This window comes from Mixophyes fleayi, chromosome 2, assembly GCF_038048845.1.
Source record: "Mixophyes fleayi isolate aMixFle1 chromosome 2, aMixFle1.hap1, whole genome shotgun sequence".
NCBI classification, from domain to species: domain Eukaryota; kingdom Metazoa; phylum Chordata; class Amphibia; order Anura; family Limnodynastidae; genus Mixophyes; species Mixophyes fleayi.
Window position 1 is genome coordinate 199,547,168 of NC_134403.1, and position 26,452 is coordinate 199,573,619.

The 26,452-nt window shown below is 41.5% G+C and overlaps 1 protein-coding gene across 10 annotated transcripts in view; it reads left to right on the forward strand.

Moving 5' to 3' along the window:
• Positions 1-26,452, forward strand: part of BCAS3 (BCAS3 microtubule associated cell migration factor) — a 1,120,339-nt gene that overhangs the window by 634,801 nt on the left and 459,086 nt on the right. For all 10 annotated transcript variants that reach the window (XR_012688055.1, XM_075195324.1, XM_075195323.1 and 7 more), the window contains one exon: positions 18,150-18,346. Coding sequence is in view for 9 of the 10 variants with exons in the window: in XM_075195324.1 (XP_075051425.1) it covers positions 18,150-18,346 (197 nt within the window). In the remaining variant the exon portion in view is untranslated. The remainder of the gene's footprint in view (positions 1-18,149; positions 18,347-26,452) is intronic.

Genomic DNA, 26,452 nt, shown 5'->3' on the forward strand with positions numbered 1-26,452 from the left:
GACCACTGACTCCCCGGATACCTCCACTTGGATTCCATTCCTTCACTCAGACAGCGGTACAACTTGCTATCCGCAGACCGCTGACTCTCATCACCTCCTCGTTTCTGTTGGACATTCCTCCTCACTATAGCAGTGGTACAACTTGCTACCGCAGACCACTGACTACCTTCACGTGTCCTTTGTCCATACAGTTCCTCGTGTATTACTACCTCCATATTGCCAGTGCTGCTAGTCATAGACTTTCCTGAGCATCCCATCATCTGCTATTTCCTGTTCCGTGATCACCCTGCTACCAGAGTACCATATTACCACCTATACTGCTCTGGTAAGCCTATCACCTGGTGATCCCTGGGTAAAGACTCCTAGTGCCCGTGACAGAGACACCACAGAGTATACATGGCAGGTATACTCGAAGCGAAAATAACAGGTTTTCGCGGCATTCCCAATAGTAATCGCAAAGCTTACTGATAGTTAGTATCTGTAAGCGGTGCGATCGGACTGCATGGTTGATTTTGTGCATCCGTGATTGTGACTTGGGAGATGTGGGAGGAAATACGCTGCAACCACTGATATTCTTGATTGATATCGGTTGCTAACAGTGGTAAAGTACTCAAACTAGGAAAAGCATAAGGGGATGTACCTGTTGAAATCGTCCAGGGCCAAACAGTCATGGCCAGTTGTGTGCTGCCTAATGAATGGCCGGTTGGTTTGGCAAAGTATGTTATGCATAATAAATATGGTGCGTATGCAACGGCATACTGCGACAAATGGGTCAAGATGACCCGGGAGTGTGTGAAACCTTTCCCAAACATAGGTAGTTTTGACTCGGAGGTGTTAAGTAAGGTTAGAGATAAAGTACAGTTGATTAAATCAACAAAAACGAGAATTGAACATGATGACTGTTTAAAATTGTGGCAACAAGAAGAGTACACGTGGCAAGGGAGCGCGTGCTCAGTAGAAGTAGGCGTGGGGCAAATCGCGTGCACAACGGAAGTGAGCGTGGAAAATCGTGGAGAACTGAGCGCATGTGCGCCCTCGCCGCCGTATGCGGTTGGGGTTGTAGGTACAGCCAATACCAAAACTGTAAAAACTGTAACCAGTAACTTGTATGTTGTATTAAGTCGTGTTAAGAGTAATGCTTCAGAAGAAGGAAATGTACCCACCGTCATTTCGGTCATTGCTCATGCTGGTAATGTGAAAGGGGCACCACACGGACAAGGAAAAGGAACAATCCCACCAGCAGGGGCAGCAGCTGAAATCGGTGAGAATAATATGGAAATTAATAGAAAGGGGGACATTCATTGTACTGCAACAGCAATTCCAGCAACTAGTTCAGGATTTAGCGATTTGGTAGGTCTGCATCCTGTCCGCACAACAGCAGTTCCCAATGGGAAGGCGGACAGAGATGGTGAAGTTCCCTTAAAACATGTAGCAAAGCATGGTCCATGGACTAGGTCTGATATATTTTCAATTTTGTCTGATTTCCCTGATCCTAGGAAAGATTTGGCCAAATGTCAGAAGTTTATTAGATATTATGGTAATGTGTACGAGCCAACTAATAACGATTGGCGAGTAGTGTTGAAGACCTGTCTTCCTCTCAATACTGATATACAAAAGTTTACTAAGGATTGTATGTTGGAGGAGGATAGATCCTCAACAGAGGGTGATAACCATGAAAATATTAAACGCATAATTTCTCAGTTGGCCATATACTTTCCTACGATAGTGGACTGGAGTAAAATTTTTACTATCAAACAAAAGGATAGTGAAAATGCAACAGACTATTTTTCCAGGGCTCTGATAGCAATGGCCAATTACACTGGGGTATCAGACATAAAAGATAATGTACACTACAGGGAGGTTGCTGTTTGAGCTCTAATGGATGGCCTCAGGGAAAACTTGAAAAGAAGGGTGCAAACTTCATTACCAAACTGGAAAGGAATCACTGTAAGTGCTCTGAGGGAGTCAGCTATAGGACATGATAGAAGTATAAATAAACAGAAAGAGACACTAAGTGATAGGGTAATGATGTTAAGTATCCACGGGACAGCACACGCGACCACCAGTATACAACCCACATAACAGGAAACCTAGAATATTGAGATGTTACAATTGCAGAGAAGAAGGACATATTAGGAAGGATTGTAGAAAAGAAAAACACAAGTCTCAGAGGTTTTCCAACAGTCACCTGCACACCTCACAGCAGTAAATGTTTTGAGGGAGAACTATAGCCAACTCAAGAAAACAGGTCATACCTATAGTCCTACAACCAGGCGTGGTAAATGTTAAACTGTGGTAAGTATTAGTGTGCAAGAAACTGATTTAAAAGTATACTTTGTTGATTTTGCTTGTTTGTTTTATGCTGTCATGTTGATTTCCTGATGGCTGGCCGATGGTAAAGAATGAAAATGTTTATTTCGTTTGCTGTTTTAAGATAACTATCTTGTTTTTTTCTTCTCACGGAATAAAGGTAGACAATTGGAATATAGACTTAGTGCTTAAGGGGGTGGGATAGAGAAATAGAAAAATTACTCTTGAAAGTCAAATTAACAATGGATCATTGAAACACTCTTTGTTTTAGGCTGCAGTGACTCGTGATAATTTGTTTGGCTGAGAATTATTATCCAAAAAAGAAGTATGTACATACTTTGCTCCAAAATATCATTTTATGTATTTCAGATAAGAATGAGTCACTAAGAGTTAATCTTTCATTTCTCTATTATAAGTCAGGAAATCTGTTGCAATGGTATGTAGTTATGGTGATACCGAGTTCTTAATGAACAAATGACGGACGACACTGGATTGCACGGTTGATGTAAAACCCCCTAGTCAAGTATGGGGAGGGGTCATAGTTTAGTGAATAGCTAAGGGGATAAGTGGAATGAATACAGCCATTTTCCCATAGTGTCCAATAGAGTTGTCATGCTTGCTGTAAAGCCCTCCCTTTCTGCATTTCTATTTGTTTTCAAACCCTTGTATTCAAATTTTTGTATTCTTATTAATTATTGCTTTCTTATTTTCTAATTCTTTACATCTATGCTAGTATCTCTCTCTCTCTTCTCTTGTATAGAGATACAAAAAGACGTAGAAACGGTCTCAGTAATGGGGCTAAGACATTTTTATTTATTTTTTTTAGACATAAGACGAACTCGGGGATATACACACTAGATTGACATGAGTTATAGAAACAGTTAGGGGTTTGGTGTTATGTGTATAGAAGCTGCTAATGTTAAGCAGAAAGTTTTTTGTTGTGGAAATACAATTCATGTTTTATAGATCGCATATCTGTTTTGTTTGGGTTTTTTTTGTGTTTCGTGCCTCCTGTACAAAAATGTGCCTTTATATGTATGCACAAAGAGTGGGGACAGAAGATTGCTGGAGGTTAGGCATACAGATATGCATCTCTGTGTAGAACATTGGAGTAGGATTTTTACCTCAAGGTACGACATAATGTGAAACCCTAGAAAATGTAGAATTTTCGTGTTTTATATCTTTTCCCTGTTAGACAGCCATGTACTGGATACTGTTATATTTGAAGAAAGTGTTATAGAGATAGACCCCTTTGCCCTCCTCACTTAGTCAAGTAGCTAATTGTGGGGTACTGAAAATGGTTTCTGAGTTGGCAGAGGGAAAATCGATTGATATACATTGGTCTTCAGCATTTGTCTAGTCTAGGGGGCGACGTTTAGGTGACTGAGAAATCCTTTATAGCAATACCAGCACATGAGTAGGACACTACATAGAGGACATTATACAGTGACACAGTTACCAACTAAAGTAGCTGCTAGTAAAGCCCACACTTACACAAACGACCATACATGGCTGTCACACCAGGGCAAACATATCTGTCAAATAGACAGCAGGGTTTTATGTGACAGCTGACAAATTTATGTTTTGTTTAGTTTTTCGTTGTATTGTTTTAAAATGTGAACACACACACATGCACGCATACACATATTGGTTAATATATGAAGATTTGTGTTACCTGAATAATAAACTGTCTGGAAGGTGAAGAGATGTGGTTAGAAGTCTGGCGGGCCCTGGAGAGATGGACAAGGTAGACCAGTAGCTCCCAGAGTGTATCTTTCAGACCTAGCAGAGGCAGCACATGGTCTGGCTCAGCTGGGTACAGAAGGTATGTGCAAACTGGGAAGAGTATATTGGGGTTCACCAGATGTTTCTTCTCAATCTAGTAGGACGGCAACATCCTGTCCTGATTGAGAGAATGTCAGGAAGATGATACCAGTAGAGCCATCCCATATCCCTCCTGCAGATGGGTTTTTCTCCAGGTAAAGCAAATCCACGTCATCCAATTACCACCTTGCAGGATCCTCAAGTATACACTGGTGTACTGATAAAATATGTCTAGGTAAAGGGGTATTGAAATGTGTCTAATGTATTACTGTGTCATACTCAAAGCTTTTGCTATTTAATGTGATAGCCCTAGAGTTATAATAGGTGATAGGGGTATTCACGTTATTGATAATAAATGTATAATGTATGCGTAGTAATAACAAATACTGTCACTCACCGGACCGTGAGTGCCTCTTCCCGGACATTTAGGAACCGTGGTCGTCCACCACCCTGAGGGTCTGCGCATGCGCAGCCCTTTTCTATACTTCAGTGTATACCCCTTTAACTCAATTGGCAGATCAGGCAACCTCCCTATATTAAGCACCTGTGGTCAACACCACGTTGCCTGATCTTGGAGTCTCATTCCTCATGAGTCTCTGAAGGTGTTCCTGTATTCCTCGTGTATTCAGCGCTGCTGATTCCTGTGGTTTCCAAGCCACTTCTATTCCTGTGGTTCCCAAACCACTTCTACTACTGTGGTTCCCATACCACTTCTACCATCAACTGTATCATCGTGACTGTTTGCTGATTCCTATCCGCTGCCTCCGTGCACTACAGTCTTCTATACCACTTCTACCATCTACTGTATCATCAGGACTGTTTTCTGATTCCTATCCGCTGCCTCCGTGCACTACAGTCTTCTAAACCACTTCAACGTTATTTTATATCAATGTGACTGTTTGCTCATTGTTATCCGCTGCCTCCGTGCACTCCAGCTTTTACTTCACTCACCTGCTTCTCATCAAGTCTGTTTGCTGATTCCTATCCGCTGCCTCCGTGCACTACAGTCTCCTGCTTGCAACTCGCCTGTGTTCATCATCGTGACTGCCAGCTGACTACTATCCGCTGCCTCCGTGCACTACAGTCTCCTGCTTGCAACTCGCCTGTGTTCATCATCGTGACTGCCAGCTGACTACTATCCGCTGCCTCCGTGCACTACAGTCTCCTGCTTGCAACTCGCCTGTGTTCATCATCGTGACTGCCAGCTGACTACTATCCGCTGCCTCCGTGCACTACAGTCTCATCTCATCTTTGCTGTGACTTCCTCGAGACTGCCGCTTTCATTACCATCTGCTACACTTCGTGATCTACAGCTCCTGCCCTGCGCTGCACTCCTGTTTCCCATCGCTGTTGGTTCCTGTGGTTGCTACTGGTTACCTCCGTGTGCCGCTGAGTCCTGCCGCTGTGGTCAGCGCTATCATCCATCTCCTGCTGATCCACTCTCCACGCCTTCACGTGTTCCACTGGTCTCTACCCTCCTGTCAGCATTGGATTTGTATCTCATCTACTACCCTCTGCTGGATCATCTCCATTCTCCTGGGTCCCCTATGAGTCCAGTTCCACGTGTCGCTGACTCCTGTGGATTCGTGTCCCTGTCGGTCTACTCACCGGTGCGCTGCACCTGCTAGACCGCTGCCTCACCTATCCAGGGACTTCCTATCCAGTCGGCCTCCAGCCGCTCAGGTACCGCTGCAATCCCATCTGACTGCTACTGCTGAACCACGGTATGCATACTTCTCATTGACTGTGCTGTGTATTGCATATCTTGCTGGACTGTGTTTGGTTCTCTCTGGAGTCTGCTATCCGCTGAGTCTATTGCCATTATTGACTGTGTTATCATTGTGCTGGACTACTTCAAGAGACTTTCTAGATTGCAGACCTGCTCAGTCATTTATATCCATATATATATCTATATTGTGCATATTACTGTGGATCGTGTATAAGGTGCCTGTGTATATCCTGTGTTGCAGTCTTCCCCTGTGCACCTCCTCACATATATATTCAGTGGTACAACTTGCTGATGTCAGACCACTGATCCCTGTTTCCGGTATCACCTGTTCCATCATCCTCTCACATAGCAGTGGTACAACTTGCTACCGCAGACCACTGACTACCTGGATACCTCCACTTGGATTCCATTCCTTCACTCAGACAGCGGTGCAACTTGCTACCCGCAGACCGCTGACTCTCATCACCTCCTTGTTTCTGTTGGACATTCCTCCTTACTATAGCAGTGGTACAACTTGCTATCGCAGACCACTGACTACCTTCACGTGTCCTTGTCCATACAGTTCCTTGTGTATTATTACCTCATTATTACCAGTGTTGCTAGTCATAGACTTTCCTGAGCATCTCATCGGCCATCATTTCATGTTCCGTGATCACCCAGCTACCAGAGTACTCTATTACCATCTACATTGCTCTGGTAAACCTACCATCTGGTGATCCCTGGGTAAAGACTCCTAGTGCCCGTGACAAATACATACTTTTGATTAGCCACAAACAAGTGTGAACATAAAGTTACGATACTAGTTAGAACGAATTGAATAGAATGAGGGTTGAAACTTGATTGAAGGGGCTGATAGCTTTGGCCACTAGTCCTTCCCCGCTATCAAGATCACTCCTAGGCTGCCTCTTAACCTGTTGACTTTTGAAATATTTTTGACATCTCTTGGGATAAGTTTGTAACTGAGAGACTAGTTTAGACCTTGAGAGGGAAGGTAAACAATGAGACAGCAACCGAGAACGTTCAAAACACGGTCTCCTGAAAAGTTACACGAACTGTCAGGGCGTTGGATCGGGAGAGTAAATTGTGGAACAGTAATTTCCTAGGCTCAGGTTATTTGACAGACAGGTACCAAGTGTAGGCTACCGGCATCATGACCTAGAGGGTAGCAGAGACACACTGGTGCCCATTTCACCCACTGCAGAAGAGCCAACACTCAGAGAAGGGTCCAAGTGCATTCATGAATCTGTTCTGGAAGGCCTCGAATGCAGTTAGTAGCACCTGAGCCAAAGGCTAAGACAGTTGTCCAGCATGAAGTGGTAGTTTACTGTTCTGTGTTTCTCTCATCTCATTCTCTTTTCAAGACGGTCAATTCTTTTAATTATTGACAGGTGACAGAGGCTGGTTCAGGTAGTGATATTGAGGAGTTGTGGATGAAGGAGAAGTTAGTAGCACAATCGGTCCAGCCAATTACTCTATTCAATTCAGGGGTAAAGGAAAATTTGGAAACCTTGGAGCTTGCAGAAAGTGCGAGGGGCTATTGTCTGAGTAGTATTACGTCCGTAAGTACCTTGACCCCATAGTTGAAGAGAGGTACATCCAGTGATGCCAGTCCAGTAATGTTCGGACTTGAGCGGGCATCCTTTAGAATGATTATCATTCTTGGGTGGGTAAGGTTGTAGACCATAAAGTGCTGAATGTGCTCTCACGTGCCTCAGTGGTTATATCGAGTAGGACTAGTTCTGTTTCCACTAAATATTCTTGAGGTACCCGAATTATGGGTGGGAGGTGACTAGGGGAAAAGTACAACACCTTGGTCTCTTATTCTGGAGTCTCCCAATATTTTGCAAGCCGACCACTGTTTCAAGTACAAAGAAACCTGAATATTGGGAGACTGGGAAGAATGAACAGACAATAGCCCGCCCACAAGTGTTAATAAAAAGAACTGATGACATTATTAGAGGTAAATATACTAACGCAAGCTGAAGTACTGTATATGACATTATTGATAGACATAGGTTGATGTTATTGATCTAAATGTTGTCTGAGCTAAAAGACATGCTTTGGTCAGATGAACCTGTCAGACATGAAGAACTGTAGTAGAGTATTCCGTATAACTGGTACATGTTCTATTGTACCCTGTACCCCTCCAAATAATGTATTACATGTTTTATTGTACCCTTGAGGGGCATACAAAAAGGTTATCTCCAAGCTCCAGAGATATACGGTCAATAGTAAAAGAAGAAAATTGTTTTGAGGATTAAGACTCTCTATTGTGATCTGCAGACAGCGTGGTCATACACCAAGGGGGACTTGCATTACAGAGCAATGAAACATGGTACTGAAATCCTGCATATAACATCTTTAAGGTGATAGTTTATTATACTATCAAAGGGTGGAACTGTCGAAGTCGTATAATTGGGTGAACGAAAGTATATTGTTTAATATTGTTTTGCCGTGCGATAGCGATCAGTATGCCACGTAACACGTCGCATGGTGCGATCGCATGGTAAAATAAATTACTTTGTGCATTGGAAACACAATACAATCGCTTGGGCAATGCTTATTGGAAAACGATAGAATTACTTTAATGATATATATATATATATATATATATATATATATATATATATATATATACAAGTTAACCCGTGCATGATACTCATGCATTCTAGTCAAATCAAGCTACTTAAGGTGTTAAAAAGGTTCTTGTCATGCATTTGGGCCATAGCCCAGGCCTCAACCACCAACCACTCCCAACTGTCACTTCTCCTTCAAGAAATATATATATATTTTTTTTAAATCTTTATAAACACTTTTAACAATTAACAAATTAAATTAACAAATTAAAAACATCTTAGTATACCAAATTTCAGCCCTTTTTTGAATTTTGTTTCCCACACACACTAAGAATTTAGTAGGTCAGTGTATAACTCCGCCCAGCAGGTGGCGCTGCAGCTTGGTTTTATATTTTCCACACACACACAGACAGACAGACTAACACACGCCACTAGACGCTTATATTATAGAAATATCTATCTATCTATATATATATATATATATATATATATATATATATATATATATATATATATATATATATATATATATGTATGATAAATCACACAGTTCAAATATGTAAATATGTAATATTTCAAAAGCCTCCAGCACAATCACAGCTGTAGCAAATATAATAGATTAGATTGAAATATTAAAATGATGCTTAATGAAAGATAAAAAATAACCAAAGAATACAAAAATACACTAATACATAAATATACAGTTTAAAGCCGTTGAGACACCACTTTGTACAAAAGACACTTTGTTCTGATATTTAACTATGAGTATATACTACACTTTAATGTCAAAATCAAGTGCAGGCTAGAACCGCTTATTTCAAAATATTGCCTTTTTGTCATAGCAGCTGTCCATTAAGCCTATTTAAGGCACATTTGGGTGTGGCTCACAAGCCAGTCCTTGCTAGATGTAAACCCCTATACCCGGGAGGTGAGTGCATCTGATTTTAACTGCATTTTAATGGTGTTTAAAGCATATAGGTCAGTGTAGGACCTGCATATAATGAGGTGCTCTTGACGTTGGGATGCAAGCTTAAATCTTTTGATCAAAATATGAACTAATACCTCATGTTTTAATTTTGCTAAATACACACAGATATGCAGTTTAAAGGATAAGCACTGACAACTGTCTTTTTTGTTTTGTATACATATATTGGCATTTATATTGCCACGCAGCTGGTACCATATATAATGTGGGATATACCGAGCGCAGGCTTATTTTTCTCTAGAACTGCTTATCACCCTGTGCTTGCAGTAGAGATTTGTAGCTGCAGTTGTTCAGGGAAAGAACTAACACACTGCACTTGTGTGCTCAATATAAAGCGGCTAAACAGGTGATATATCTGCTTGCTTCAGATGTCCCGCAGTACAGTAACAGAATGAATGTGTGTAAACTGCTCCGGTTTGGCTAATGACAGTAAAGGTCCGCCCACTGTAGTATATATTGAACACTATTGATGCATACCATTGAGTGTACCAGATTGCAAATTCATTCAGTGACACAACTGAACTTAAGTGGGCTGACTACTAAATATTACATTAAATATTATAAAGTGTATCTAAATGTAAATGACACAATATGAGCAAAAACATGAGTCAAAATGCGGTGGTTTGTAAAGATCCCAAAGCTCAGTAAAAATTCTTCACTATTAGAATCCATTTATGTTTTTTTTGTATTATTCCTATTTTTTAAACTACTAGGCTTCTCTGGTAGAGATTCGTCCATTTTCGCAAATCTTATAGTTTTACTCAATAATGTTTCTTATTTTTTTAGGGTCATTTATATTTTTCGAAGCAAGCAACAAAGACCTGTTTTTAGTCAATGAATCCAACTATTTATCAATAAGACTTTGAAACAAGTAAATTTCTTCCATCAATATATATATATATGGCTTAACTTAATTAAACCTTAGTATATCCTCTTTCTTTAAATAAGTTAAAAAACTATTAAGGATTGTTCCAAAAAACATAATTATCAGATGTAAAATTACCGTATTTTTCGCTTCATAAGACGCACCTGACCATAAGACGCACCTAGTTAAATCGTGGTATAAACAAAAAGTCTTAGTTAAATAGCCCCAATGGGACAGTGTAAGCCCGGTGGGCACAGTCACTTTTCCAGGAAAGTTCAGCAAGTGGTATATTTTCTGACGGTTTCCGGATGTCTCCACATATATGGAGTGTAATGAGAGGACTTACTGCGGTTGCAAGGGTGTGCTAGAGCCGTCCAGAAGGCCACATACAAAAAGTAAATGATGGACTTACTCGGTTGGTGGAAGGAAAATCACCTTCTGTATAGTTATTTTCCCGGGTTCACGATTCGTGGTAGTATGGAGTGGAAACTGCAGCCGCTCCGTTCGCCTGTGTGTGCGCAGATATGGGCTGGCGTCCCAGCTGTTTGTTTAAAGTTTTCTCCTCTCATCCATTCCCCGGCTGGCGTGTCATGGTAGCGTCTTGCAAGCAGTATTCGCTCCATAAGAAGCACGCAATTTTTTCCCCTCTTTTTTGGGGGGAAAAAGTGCGTCTTATGAAGCGAAAAATACGGTAAGTTAATCAAATCTACCCTATTGTCCTAGTTTAGACTTACTGGAATACCTAGGATATTTTGTCTGTTAACCTCTTTGCCACTGAGCCTATTTTGGCACTTTTTGGGCTGGTGACATCCCAACATCAATATCATTAATGTGTTTGTGCAGTACCAACAGAGATTATAACTTTTTTTTCACAAAGTTTTTGAATTTACAGGAAATACCATTAGTTTACTTATATCTCCTGTCACAGCAAAAAAAATTACCTGAAATGGCCAAAAAAGTGTTGTTGTTTTTTTATTGAGATTGCAAGAAAGTGGACTAAAAGCAATGTGTGTACTTTGTGGTTCTTAAGTTGGCATCAATCAACCTTTCCAAAACAGCAAAAAGCAGGAGTCTACGCATAGTTTTTCATAATAAAATCTGTTCTTTTAAAAAAAAAAAATGCATGTTTCAATTTATTGCTATTTATTGCTATTTTGCTCCGTCTGAACAAAATGCATAAAATGTGTAATAACAATATAGGCAGCCAGAAGCAAGCTGGGCTGGGGGGAGCATCTGCCCCCCAGATCTGGGCCTTCCTTCCTTATCCCTTGGGATGCTAAATAATTTCTGTATTGTACGGATTACCAGACAGTAATTGTCAAGGGGGCAAATTATTTGAAAGAAAGGACTTACCTCTTTTAAATGAGGGTCTCTTAAGTTTCTACCTCTATTTTTAAGTCTCTGATTATCTTTGAAGGACACTATATATATATTTTCAATATCCAAATACATTTTTGAAACTCTGGCTACTCTATCTTATAAGTAGCCGCATAAGCTTAATAGACCATGAGTCTACAGTCTCATTCCATTCCTGTAACACTCTTAAACCATCAGAAAATGCTAGCACTTTAATAAGACCCAGTGGTATACGGTCATAGTCCACATAGGACTGAAATATAACCATATCCCACTAGTGCCTGGTTTTGATTTTAACAGCTGTTCTAGTTTATTCAAATAATGAATTTACTCAACTGACACTTCTTTATTCTGCAGCTGCCTAACCAGGCACCTCTCGGACAATTCCCTCCTTGACCCTCTCCAATCCGGCTACCGCCTCCTCCACTCTACCGAAACTGCCCTGGCCAAGGTTACTAATGATCTCCTATCGGCCAAATCCAAGGGTCATTTCTCCCTACTCTTCCTCCTTGACTTTTCCGCAGCCTTTGACACCGTGGATCACCCCCTCCTGCTGCAAACTCTTCTCTCTCTCGGCCTCTCTGGTTCTGTCCATGCCTGGTTCACCTCATACCTCGCTAACCGCTCCTTCTCTGTATACATGTCTGGTTCTTCCTCCTCCCCCTACCCTCTCGCTGTAGGAGTCCCACAGGGCTCCGTTCTTGGCCCTCTACTCTTTTCGCTCTATTCTTCCTCCCTTGGTGCTCTCATCTCCTCCTTTGGCCTTCAGTATCACTTTTATGCTGATGACATTCAACTTTACATCTCTTCACCTGATCTTTCCTCCACCCTCCTCGCTCAGGTATCTGACTGCCTCTCCGCCATCTCCTCCTGGATGTCGGAGCGCTTTCTCAAAATCAACATTTCCAAAACTGAACTCATTGTCTTTCCTCCTCCCAGCCTCTCTTTTGCCCCCCACATTCATTCTCTTGCCAAAGCCTGTCGCTTCCAACTATGCAACATCGCCCGCATCCGTCCCTTTCTCTCTCAGGAGGCCACCAAAACTATCATACACGCACTCATCATCTTCCGCCTGGATTACTGCAACCTTCTCCTCACCGGCCTCCCCCACTCCCGTCTCTCCCCCCTCCGCTCTATACTCAATGCGGCCGCAAGACTCATCTACCTCTCACGCCGCTCCTCCTCTGCCTCCCCTCTCTGCCTTGCCCTACACTGGCTCCCCTTCCCCTACAGAATTCTTTTCAAACTCTTCACCACCACTTACAAGGCTCTCTCCCACTTTACTGCCCCTTATATCTCTAACCTCCTCTCCATTCACACTCCCACCCGCTCCCTGCGCTCGGCCAATGACCGCCGCCTCTCCTCCACTCTGATCACCTCTTTTTATTCCAGAATCCAAGACTTTTTACCATGCAGCCCCCCTTCACTGGAATGACCTCCCTCGCTCCATCCGCCTCTCTCCTACTCTGTGCTCCTTCAAACGTGCACTCAAAACTCACCTCTTTCCCAAAGCCTATCAACCATCCACTTAACCCCCATCTACTCCACTCATTCTCCTCTCTCTCCCATTCCCTCAACTGGCTCCTCTTGTGCCTGGTCTGTTTAACCCTCCCTTAGGATGTAAGCTCGCTTGAGCAGGGCCCTCTTCCCTCTTCCCTCCTGTCTCCTTACCCGTTCTTCTGCTCCGTGTCTATTGCATCTGCCTGCCTGGAGTTTCTGAAGTATTGGTACTTTTGTTTATTGTTCTGTACTGTTATACCCTGTATAGTCTACTGTTTGTACTATGTGCGGCGCTGCGGAAACCTTGTGGCGCCTAACAAATAAATGGTAATAATAATAATAATAATATCAGACAAAATAACACAGGAAGTATCCTGACTGTATCCCATGTCTTCAGTGCTGCCAGGCAGCAATGCTACCCACTGTGCCACCGTGATTTTTGAAACCCAGTGTCCCCCACACTTCATCTCTTTTTGTATTTTACACTTCAGCAGCTGGACAGGAAATGTCAGTTTTATAAAATCCATGTGATGGTTCCTCTTATCTTAGAAACTCATCACAGGGCATCACAGAATGATGCAAGGTTTAAGCAAGGATTGCCATAAATCTCTGGGTAATTGCCCTTTAGTAAACTATCCCTTTAAGACGCAATGTCCATTGATTTAGCGAATATTACTGTTTGTTAGTAAGAGGACAGCATTTTTACCTTTGCAGGCTGTAAGAATATAGTATAAACTGACCTGTTGGATCAGAGATGAATGATGCAACAGGAATAGGGAATAATTAAACATTTTCTATTTTCCTCAACCCTTCACTGCAATCTGTTTGTGAAACAACCATGTATTCTGTCATATAATAAAAGCCATGGAAATTATTGGTCCATCTCTCCGTACTGATCAGTAATCTCTATATGAGTATCCATCTCTCATCCATTCTTCTGTCAAACAACAGAACGAAGAGTCACCTGACCATGCCATACAGACTTCCAACTTGATATGTGTAACCACATGAAATTCCCTAAACCTTATGTGTATTGAGGAAAGTTAGGACACTGCTGGCAGTATGGCTCACCAGCAGTTGACTTACCTGCTCCAGTTTGAGACAGAGTATATGGAGTCAATGGGCTGAGAGGGAAAGGTAACATACAATTGGAGCAATAGACTTAAATATTCTGAGCTCTTTCACAATTTAGTATGGATACTTCACTTAATCATGAGCCATGGTGCAATGTTCACTTCAGTATACATAGCTCCAACTGTAGTACAAGTGATTTACACTATAAAGTGTATTTTGGGAAGAAGTTAATTTTGACACCTGTGTCTAGACTTTACCATTTGAGCATATGTTTGTTAAGGCCAAGATCACTAGAAGACTGTCATTTGGGCACCAGTTAATTTTTCCTCTATTCAGTTGGCCTGACATTGGAATTTGCATTTGGGACTGAAGTTACAGTAGGCATAGTGGGAGATTGGAAGCAGGAGTTAGTCATTAATGCCTGGGTACTAGAATTAGGTATTGGGAACTGGTGTTGTGCTCAGAGATAAATAAAATATCTTGGAGCCAGAATGATCTGGTTGTTAGATTGTAGAATCCAAATGAGGGTGCCCAAATAATCATTTCCACACCTGATATAAATGGTTTACATTATATTTAGGAATTATTTAGGTTAATTATTGAGATGTAAAAGAACAGCCCTGTCTGATAGGTACTCATTAATTTGCAATTTAAATACCTACCAAAGTTAGTATATAGTACTGTTGTGTTGCACTACAACTAGGAAAATATACTATGTTAAACGACTTTCATACATGGTATAAAATGTTTCCCCAGGCTATTATTTCATTAGTGTTTTTATATCTGTGCTACTCTGTAAAGCTGAATTTAAAGAACATGTGTTTGCACTGGAATATCGTGTAAAATTTGATTTTTGTAAACCACATTTCTGATTACTTTCTAAAATAATATTTATTAACTTTTGGTTTTACATTTATGAATTTCTTACATATTAATAAAAATGTTTAAGTCCTTAACAAATTTCTAAATATTTGCTCAGCTGTGTCAGTGTAATAGAAAAAAATGTAATCTTAAATGTAAAATAAACGTAACTGAATCTCAAGGGAAGTAAAACAGTACTGTATGTTTTTTTCCCCTCATCCTGAAAATTTTATGCTGTAGCAGAGTGTTTATTTATTAAAAGATAAAGGGTAACATTTGAAGGTACTTCCAGCTAGGATGACTAATATGTTTTAAATTGACCCTACAAGAATGCGCTGTAAGACATTATGGGCCTGATTCATCAAGGCCATGGTCAGGAATTGAAATCATGACCCCAGTGCTGTAAGGCAGAAGTGCTAACCACTTAACCACCGTGCTATGGCAAAATGCCTCTTCCCCGCCCAGTTCACTCCCTGAAATCGTAGGCTGTAGTAAGTATCTTTTGTGCGCGCAATCGCACAGAACAGGACTGTGTTCACAGACATTTCTGCCGGTTCTGGGCATGGTTTTTTGCTTATGATATGCTCAAAATGGCAGATACGTGCCTTTATAAATCAGGCCCTATAAGTATACTTTGTAACCTGTTCATCACCCTATAAACACCTATAAGATTAAAAATGGTCAATGTTTTCGCCTATAAGCCAGAAGTAGGCAACGTGCGGCTCACCAATTGTTGTTGAACTTGAAGTCCTAATATGATGCAACAGGTTATCTACCTCCATTATAAGCTAACCCTACAGACCTTATTTAGCCTGTTAGTGCCAGATGCCTTCTTTTCTATATATATTATACCTTCAGGAGTGGATTTGCCCATAGGGAGGCCGGATGGTCATGGGGCCATTTAAGATGTTATTTATTTATTTTTAAAAATGCTTTTTTTCTGATTCAATATTATTATTTTTTTAAGCAAGAGACCCAGCACTAATTTGTGGCCGGACTCAACATTGCTTTTCTTCTTACTCGCTGTCCCCTCCCCAGGGGCCAGCCACTTTATTGCATGTGGCACAGGGATCAGCCTAGATCTGTCATTCCCCTTCTTCCTCCTTGGCTACCCTCTCCTTGTTACCCCACAATATCTACACAGCTCCATGTAAGCGCCTTGGGGGAGTGGTTACCTCAGGCCTACTGCACAAATCATTGGACGGATCCTTGCAATCTGTCACTTAATGCTCTGCAACTGAATGAGCCCCAGCTCCATCCTTCGGGACCCTTGTAAGCAGGAGGGGAGACATGCCTCATCCCAGCCACTCCCCAGCACAGAAGGAGGCTGTAGTATGGGGTTGGTGGTGGTGATGGTGGAATTGTTGTAGTGTGGGGTTGGTTGTGATGGTGACAGTGGCATTGCTGTAATTTGAAGGGGTTAAGGGGGTAGTGCTGTAATGCAGAGGGACAGGGCTACTTCTGTAACGTGGGGATGTTACAGCAGTAGATGTTGCTTTAATGCGGAGAGGTAATGGAGTATAACCAGTTGCTATAATGATAAAATATATTGATGTAATCAGCCCAATAATTTAATGTTGGGGGGATAAATATTGTTATAATAATAATTTAATGTTGTGGGGTCATTAGGAGAAATAGGCTTATTTGTTAAATGTAAATGCTATTGATTTAATGTTGGAGGTGAATAGTATCTATCACTTTTCCAAACAAGGCACAACAATCCAGGATCCGATCAACTAATCTTAAGACACCAGCAGGTAGTGAAAGTTACAAGAAAAGTAGGAGAGAGACTGCCTGCCAACTCTCCCGATTGTGATGCTACTGACTTGCGCACTGCAGATTTTTAAAAAGTTTGGACTTCTCTCACATACAACAAAGATTTTCCTCCAGGTCTACCACCTCACATACTCAAGAATTAGTGTTTAGCTGGAACTATCTGTGTTTGCCAGCTGGTTAATAGTGATGGGATTCGTCCTTACCATGAGATTAAAAAAGAATTAACAATTCCAGATAAGGAAAGTTGGGTCTATATTCAGATACATTATCGTGAAAGTGTAAACAGAAATAACATTTTGGGAAGGGAGTTAACTGTGTTTGAACTTCTTTGTGCATTGCAGCAAGATCTGAAACATATAGTCACTTTGATTTATAAACTTTTTCCCTCCCGGATTTACTTAAGCCTGGGAGCGAGACCTAGAAACACAACTAGATGTCCCGAAGCACCACACAAGCCTCATTCAATAATGTGTCCGTTTTGGAGACTAAGGTGATTACTAGATGGTACAGATGCCCCAATGTCCTTAGCAAGATGTTTCCTGGACTATCAGACAAATGTTGGCGCTGTGATAGCTTGATCAGAGACCCCTGGCATATCTGGTGAAGATGCCTGAAGCTCCAACCATTTTGGAGGAAGGTGATCAAAATTTCTAAGGAAATTTTGGGAGATGGGTTTCCAGAGAGCCCAGGACCCCTGGAATCTAAACTTGATCAACGCCCATTTTTTTTTAAATAAGAAATCTCCCTTTAACACAACCTGGTTTAGCAGGCTAACATTTAAATTGTCAAACACACATAGAAGTTACGTTATCTAGAAGTAACAATCTATAGTATCCCTTTGTGCAGCCTATGGATATTAATCACTTTTATTTACTGATTTTACTGACATTTTATATATATATATCAGAAGCACTTGATACTCCTCCCCTTCTTCCTATCCTTTCTTTCCCTGGTCCCCCTATCTCTCCCCCATCTCTCCCCCACTGCCTTTTAATTTCTCCTTCTTCTTTTATATGTTTTAAAAAATTCAGAATTGATCAGTCTGTTACAATATCTGCTGTTCATTGAATCTGGGACTTTACGATTTCAATCAAAAGAAGTTTATTAAAAACAAACAAACCCCATAAGCATTGGTGGCTTGAGATAGAGGTTGATATGCAGATGAAAAGAGAGTTGTAATCTCTTGCCAACCATAAACACTGATGTCTTTACAATGCCTTTTCCTATTGTAAAATTTGATGAAATAGAATTGAAATTTGTGCTTGAAGAGATTTTTTGCTGTGCTTTTTCTAGGTGGAAATAGTGACTCATACTGGACCCCACAGACGATTATGGATGGGACCTCAATTCCAGTTTAAAACTATCCATCCCTCTGGCCAAACAACAGTGATTTCCTCTAGTTCTTCAGTGCTTCACTCACACGGCCCAAGTGATACCCCACAGCCTTTGCTGGAATTCGACACAGATGACCTTGATCTAAACAGTCTCAGGTAGACATCAATACTTTTTTATAAAACAACTGCTAACTAAACAAAAATAATTAGTATTGTATCTCGAGGAGGAGTGCCTTTAGCATGTTAACTAATATACCTCAATGCGCTATTCGTAAAAAAGGCAGGGTGTTTTTTTTAACTGAAGATCTTCGGCAATCTAGAACAGAACCATATATATATATATATATATATATATATATATATATATATATATATATATACACAAACAAATTGGGTAAAATCGTAACATCTTTGCACATTACTCTTTTGTGTGCTTGAATATTCCTACTGTCGAGTTTTTTGTGTGGCTGGTTTCTATTTATAATGACCTTTGCTATTTCAGATTGCCTCGATTTTCTGTCCATTCATTTTCTTTGCAGTTAATTAATAGGAATATACTAATTAATTTAAGCAACAAAATGTAACTGCAATGCCATCTAAAGGGCAAATGTCTGCTGTGGGAGTAACTGCACATAGCAAGAAAAAGAAGAAGTTCATTTCACACTATGAAAGGGACCAACCTGATAATTCAATATTTAGATATATTTCCACCAATCGCAACGAGGCAGTGCTTTTCCAACATATCTATATTAAGGTTACAAAAAGATCAGTGTTGAAAAAGCAAGAAAAGAGCACTCCAGTCCACTAATGTATTATTCAAAAAATTACTTTTATTTAATCATTCTAAAATTACCGTACCCGGCAAATACAAAGTGAAATGTTAAAATCAAATTGACATCAGTGACTCATTTAATCATCATTGGACACTCATGCATTAACCATACTTGCAAACACTCCCGGTATGTCCAGGAGACTCCCGCATTTCGGGTAAGTCTCACGGACTCCTTGGAGAGTATGGCAATCTCCCACATTCCTAGTGAAGTGGGCAGAATTAGGGCCAAAATACCGCGATTCTCCCGAAATTGCGGCATTTGGCCCCCATCCCCCACTGTAAAATGATGCGTTTGCGTCATTACGTCACGGGAACAGGTCCAAAAGGACGCGATTTTGGAGCCCCGCCCCCGCACGCCCACCTTACCCTCAGCAGCTCCCGGAAGGCAAATACAAAAAGTTGGCAAGTATGGCATTAACATATTAATTTGTTGACTTAGTAGGAAGCATCACATATCCTCAATAAATATAACTATGGGAGATATATGTTTATCCAGATTTTTATATTTTATAAATATTCATTGGATTTCCATATCTCTTTATGTTAAATACCATAATTGGTGATTATAGCAAGAGCAAAACTTTTTTCGGGTGAGATATCTCTTTTCCCTAGCTACTTATAAACATGGGGCATTAGTGACTTCCTTTATATTTTTCTCATCCAGTAATGCCATATTTCCATATCGCCCATTGCTTTATACATCAATATTAAAGTCATATCATTGGTGAGATTCAGTTAACAAATTATATATATATCCCTCATGTGTCCCTCCTCAAAGAGTTGATATTGCTATATTTTCATCTAACCCTTCAAAGAGGAGCCATTTACCCACACTATCTATGGTTCTACATAAAAGTCACTATTATTGTGCTCCTATTAAGAGTTTGAAATGAGGAGATTTATATATATCACCCCCGTTTATTTCCCTGCTGGAAATTGGTATCCTCCCTATATGGATGCTCCTACTAATGATAGTCTAATAGCATTATAGGCATTTACAAATAGTATAAAGCAGACAAACTTTGGCCGGCGTAAAATGCTGCATTGCCGCTGTCGGCTCTTAAAGACTACTTTAAGAGAGTGAAGAGAGTGGAAAGAAAGAGGGGAAATGGTGTGGGGGGGAGGTGTGGATGCATCATAGACAGATTATAAACATAAGTAAGGGGGGTCTGCCCGCACCTGGGTAGATCTAATTGGCATGGGTGAAACACGTGAATAGCAGTCAATCTTGGGTCTCCCCGCCTTTGGGTAGGTCTAATCGGCATGGGTGAAGGAAATGAATAGCGATCAATCTTGGGTCATGACAGAGCGATAATAGGAGGACTCCGAAAAGTCAAGCCATGGGAGCCACATAGCTTTGAATTCAGTGAGTTGCTTTTGGCTTCATATGGAAAGGTTGTCCATAGTCATACAGAGTTCTATTTGCCTAAGCCATTCTTTCAGACTGGGGGGAACAGTGGACCTCCAATGTACCTGGCTCACTGGTCCTTCAGGCATCAGGTTTTCTGTGAACATTTTACAAAGTTGAGACAAGCACTTTTACCATCTAGAGAGGACCTTGAACCATGCTCCCACCACCAAAATGCTAGTGGAACTAGCTTATGTGAACTGTAAAATTTTAGTCCATACTTCTTTGTCGCTGGCTCTTGCCAGGTCTGGGTCCCAGGAGCCAGCATATCCTGGTAGGGAGTCATATAAATTCACGATGAGTATGTTAGAAATGTTAGAAATTGTATGTTGTGGTGGTTTGGAGGGCAGCATAATCCTTTCAAGCTAGTCAGGTTCCTGCCCACACCCGTCATGAAGGACTTGGTATGCAAATAATGTCTGGTTTGGATATACAACCAGAAGTCAGAAGGAAAAAGGATCAATTATTCCTGCAGAACAGGGATGGTGCATATCTGACAGTATGACATCAGCTGACTACACATGACCACAACCTCGTCAAACCATGACTTGAAGGCACAGAGGGAGAGCCCCGGATAGAAATCTGGATTAAAAGACAATGAGATGATTAAGGGAGATTGGGGACGAAACATAGTCCGGAGATTGGGCACAAAACATAGTCCAGTGATTGGAGTCTCGCCCAATGGTAGAATGTGAAGAGTGGGGAAGTTTAAGCAACCAGGGGAAAACAGTTATGGTACTTAGAGAATTGGGGCAGCTGTATGCCACCTTGAGCTTTCCGCCTAAAGATAATACCATGTTTTAAATCTAGGTGGTGTCCTATCCCAAACAAAGTCACAAACTATCCTCTGAATGTCGTTGAAGTATCTGAATGAAATATAGATAGGAAGCTTTTGGAGCAGATTTAGCAGCTTTGGTAGCGTATTCTTTTTTATTATCTTTACTATGTTTATCCGCCCCAACCAGGAGAAGCCTTTGGAACAGCATTGTTGTAATTCTGTCTGGCATTTAGGGATAAAAGAAGCGAAGTTAACCTTATAGATGTCAGACAGCACTTTGGTAAGCAATACCCCTAAATACTTAATGTAAGTGGGGTGCCATGTGAAGGGAAAGGTATGTTTAACTCCCTCCAGTACCGCCATAGACTAGCCATAGTTGATTTTAGAGTTAGACAGTTCACCAAACTTCTTAAATTCTGCCATTAAATTGGGCAGAGAGGCAACAGGGTTGGTAATGGTAGCTAAGAGATCATCAGCAAATAGGGCTAACTTGTGTTTTGTCCCACCCAACCACATCCCTGACACATCTGGATTATTCCTAATTGACCTAGCCAAACTTCCATGCAAAGGACAACTATCAGGAGGAGAGCGGGCAGCCTTGCCATGTTTTGTTGTGTCTGGAATGCTTCGGAGAGGGAGCCATTAACTTCCACATGGGTCATGGGGTCTCGAGTATTCTATGGAAGCAGGCCGGACCCAATCCCATGTGGTCCAGCACACCTGTAAGGAACTGTCAGTCCACCCTATCAAAGGCTTTTTCCACATTGGAAGACAGCAGTAATGTAGGGTCCCGTGAGCCCCCGACCAAGTGCATCAGGTTAATGATCTTTGTGAGTTTTCTCGGGCCTCATGACCTGGGACAAAGCCAAATCGATCACTGTGAATCACTCCTGATAACAAAAGCCTAAAGCGATTGGCCACCATTTTAGCAAAAAGCTTCAGGTCAGCATTCAACGGGGAGATTGGTCAGCAGCTGGAGCACTGGGAGGGGTCCTTGCCATCCTTGTGGATAATGGTAATATGGCATTTGAGGGACTGCCGGGAGAAGCCAGAGTCTTTGAAGATCTCTTTAAAGGCCACTAAAAGCATCAAGTTTAAATACTTCCCAAAAGTTTTATAGTAGCTAATACAAAAGCCATCCAGTCCTGGGCCCTTGTCCACCGCTGTGAAGGTGATGGTGTCTACTAGTTCCCGCAAGGAGGACTAGCAGCCTCAGAAATCTTAAGGAACCGACACTCCTCAATGTAGGTTTTGATGAGGTGGTGTTTAGAGTCAGTCATCATCTGCAGGGGTGAACCAGAGATGTTATACAACTTGCAGTAGTATGCCTGAAAAGCAGTCGTGGTGTCTATGGTAAAATGGCTCTCCTGTCTGCTAATATCCTTTATAGAGTGGTTAAAGAATTCTGCTTGTTGGGTATGAAGTGGTCTGGCCAGCAGTTTACCCGGCTTATTCCCACACCGATAGTATTTGTATTTGTATTTGCTGAAAGCCAGTTTTGTTCTGTCTCTGAGTAATTTTTTGAGGGCCGTTCTGGCGGTAGTTGGATCTAACAGTGTCTTACTGGCTAGGGAGGATTTATGTCTGGTTTTCAAATCCCGCATGTTACGTAGCAGCTCCTCTTTAAGGGTGGTCTTTTGCTTCTTCATGAACGTGCCCAGTTTGATCAGTTTGCTTCTCAAGATGCACTTATGCACCTTTGAAATGTCAGCGGAATCGTTGTGTTCTATATACTCAGCTATGGCTGAGTTTATCTGCTCCTTGCAATAGCTGTCATAGAGCAATTAGTCTTTGAGCCTCCAGGTCCAATGTCTGGGGAGATTTACATTAAGACTCAAAGTGAGATTGAGATACTGTAAATGGGTGAGTGATCGGAACAAAGTCATCTGTCTTATATCTGCAGCTTTCACTAAATGCAGATGACAATGACTAACAAATAGATAGTCATAATAATCTACCTGACAAAGAATCACATGAGATAAGCTGGGAGGAGGATATGGCTAAGACCCTAGAAGTTGAGGAACTGAAGGATATTAGAGAAGTAGTCGCTAAATCTTCAATTTTCACTCAAATTCCTATAAACTTTTACTTTGCTGGTATTTGGTCCGTTTCAGACTGAAGGTTATTTATCCAACTATTACAGATCTTTCCTGTTGTAACTCATCAACAGGGGTCCCTGTCTCACGTTTGGTGGAGATGCCCTAAAATTGTTTCTTTCTGACGAGGTATTGCTGCTCTTATTCACAAAATTACTCATCTACAGGTTCCATTTTACCTCTCCTATTTCCTCCTTCCTTGCCTCCCACCCGACATTCACAGAGTGATATGTAACTCCCAAGTCACATCCTTACTGCTGCTAGATGTCTAATTGCCAAAAACTGGAAGCAGATACAAGGTCCCACTAATCAAGCTTTGAAGCAGAGTGTTTGGTAAACCTATAACTTAGAGCATATGACTGTCTTAAATGACCGACCCAATCAATTTCTATCAACTTGACATACCTGGCGAGAATATTTTGCTTCCTAATGTACCTCTTCTTTAAATGTGACATATCCCAACTGTTTAGAAAACTCAATACACTCTACTGATCCAAGCTACCTTTGATTTATTTTTCCCCCCTCTATTTCTCCCTGTACTAATACAACCCCCCCCCCCCTTCATTTTTCTTTCCTTGTCCTGATCCTTTTTCCGCTACCTTTCGATATCATGTAAGCCACTCTCGCAATTTTTGCTTTTTTTGGGCTGGCATGCCCCTTTCTGCTTGATTGTTTTATTACAATTGTATATTTCACATGTGCTCATCTGTACTGTACAATATACATGTTGATTTATATGTATATTGTACAGTACAGATGTACTGTCCCTATCCCTTTTACTTTTTTTGCCTTTTTGTTCCCCCTTCCCACCCTTATTTTCTTTATATTAAAAAGCTCAATAAACCTACTTTCCAAAAAAACAAAAACAAATAGTCAATACGGGAATATGCAATATGAGAGTGGGAATAAATGGAGTAACCACAGCCCGTGGGGTGTTTGTGGCGCCAAGTGTCGGTCAGCTGAAAAATAGAACATGGTGTAACTAGTATATTGGATACGAAACAAACAGAAAGGTATATAAAGCATTTCAAAGGTAAACTAAGCATAAATAAATCGAGATAATCCTGAAAAACATTACTGGCAGGAAAGAAAACTAAAACTTTTATGAGTTCGGTAGTAGAGAGTTAGGCAGTCATCCAAGGCCAGCAATAGCAACGTGTAACAGTAATTCTGGAGCATTAAGCAGGTAAACAGATGAGGTCATTGAGCCGAATAAACCATCCAGAGCCATGGGCAGTGACACTAGAAAATGGGAGGTGAAGAAATCAAACAACTGGGAAGAATACATAGAGTCCAGAGAGCAGACTCAAGGAGCTTCCGACTGGTCTTATGAGGAGGTGGCTCTAGGGCTCTGGCCCTTACGTCAGACCTGATGCGCCACCTTTCTCATTGTGGAGGAGACGGCGGAACCAGACTGGAGAATCCATCTCGCCATTCATGAAGAGCAATGCGTGGTGATCTCCAAGGTGAAACAGAAATTATCCAGGCCAGAATGGTCTTTTAAGTAGGGCTTGCTTGCCATTGCGGGGGTCTTGTAGGCTAAAAGGAAACCTCCAACGATATTTAATGTCCAGTTTACGGAGTTAGTGGTCGGAGAGCCCATCTCTCTTGTAGAGTGTGTATATCTGAATCTTATGTCCATCAAAGTCAATACCATCTAGAAACCTAGTTTTGCGCACAATTTCTTCTCATTGGAAATGGTAGTGAAGTCTGCAGATAATGATGATCATCAGCTATTTATATAGTGCTACTAATTCTGCAGCGCTGTACAGAGAACTCACTCACATCAGTCCCTGCCCCATAGGAACTAACAGTCGAAATTCCCTAACATACACACACACAGACAGACAGACAGAGAGAGAGTAGGGTCAATTTGATAACAGCCAATTAACCTACTAGTATGTTTTTGGAATGTGGGAGGAAACCGGAGCACCCGGAGGAAACCCACACAAACACAGGGAGAACATACAAAAGTTTACAAAGATAAGACCATGGTCATGAGGTTGCTCTGTAGTGAGGGACCTGGAACAAAGGGCTCTATGAGCTCAATCAAAGAATATCTGAGGGAGTCCTGACCTAGGACTTCATTCAAGATCTTAGGGAGGATATCCACAATGCCAGGGAAATGTAAGTCTTCAGGGATGCTCCTGATATGGAGGTTATTACAATGGTCCCTATTGTCGATGTCATCCACTCTAGCCTGGAGATCCCACAATTCAGTTGCTTGGCGGAGGACAGATTCCTGGAGCTTTGTAACATATTCGTCCCAATCTTTTTTAACAGTGAGTCTATTGGCTAAAGACAGCTGTAGATACAGTCTCCTGTAATTTCTGCTCCGGAGCTAAGATGTCCTGTTTTGTCGACAAGGATTTTATATATAGAGGAGGATCTCCTATAGGCCAGCAATGCTGGCCAGTAGGCCAGAGGTCTCTGGCCTCTCTCGGTCCTGGAACTTGGGCCCTGTTCACCCAAGGAAGTATAGGAGTGCAGCTAGGCGGTGGGTTCTTGTCAGCAGGGACAGTTGAAACTTTAAGATACTGTCTCATATTGGACCATGGTAAGGGATCTCTTCCAAGGCTGTCTTTGCCCAGGATGCCTTATAGGATAGGTTACTTTGAGTGTTCAAGACACTTGTTTCACAGAACCATGTGTAGAGGTATTGCCAGTCACATTCTTCAGAAAATAGGACAAGTGATGGTGGGGCTGGGTGGCTAGATAGCAAAGTGAGGGCCGGCAAGGTTCACTGATCCTGTGTCCAGGCTGCACAGGTGAACTAGCGACTCCAAGCAAACTGCCATATATCAAGTCACTAATACAGATAGAGAAGGTTCTGACACTTTGTAGTAGTATTTGTAGTATTAGTAGTATTAGAGGGTATATTGACAGTTGCAGTCACCAGATGGGAGTAGTCAACAGCCGGGTGTGGAATGCAGTCAGGCTGAGCCCTAGGAGTCAGGGCAGGCAGTGTCATTATGAATCCACCAGAGGGCATCAGAGCCCCATACAATGCTAAGAGTTAGTGAGCACAATCAGATTGCCCAGACCGAGTGAGTTATTTCTGGGTGACAGAGTACTTACCGAGATGGCAGCTAGGTAGTGATGGCAGGCAGGCATCTAGGCTTTTAAGTCCAAGTTACAATTGAGGATG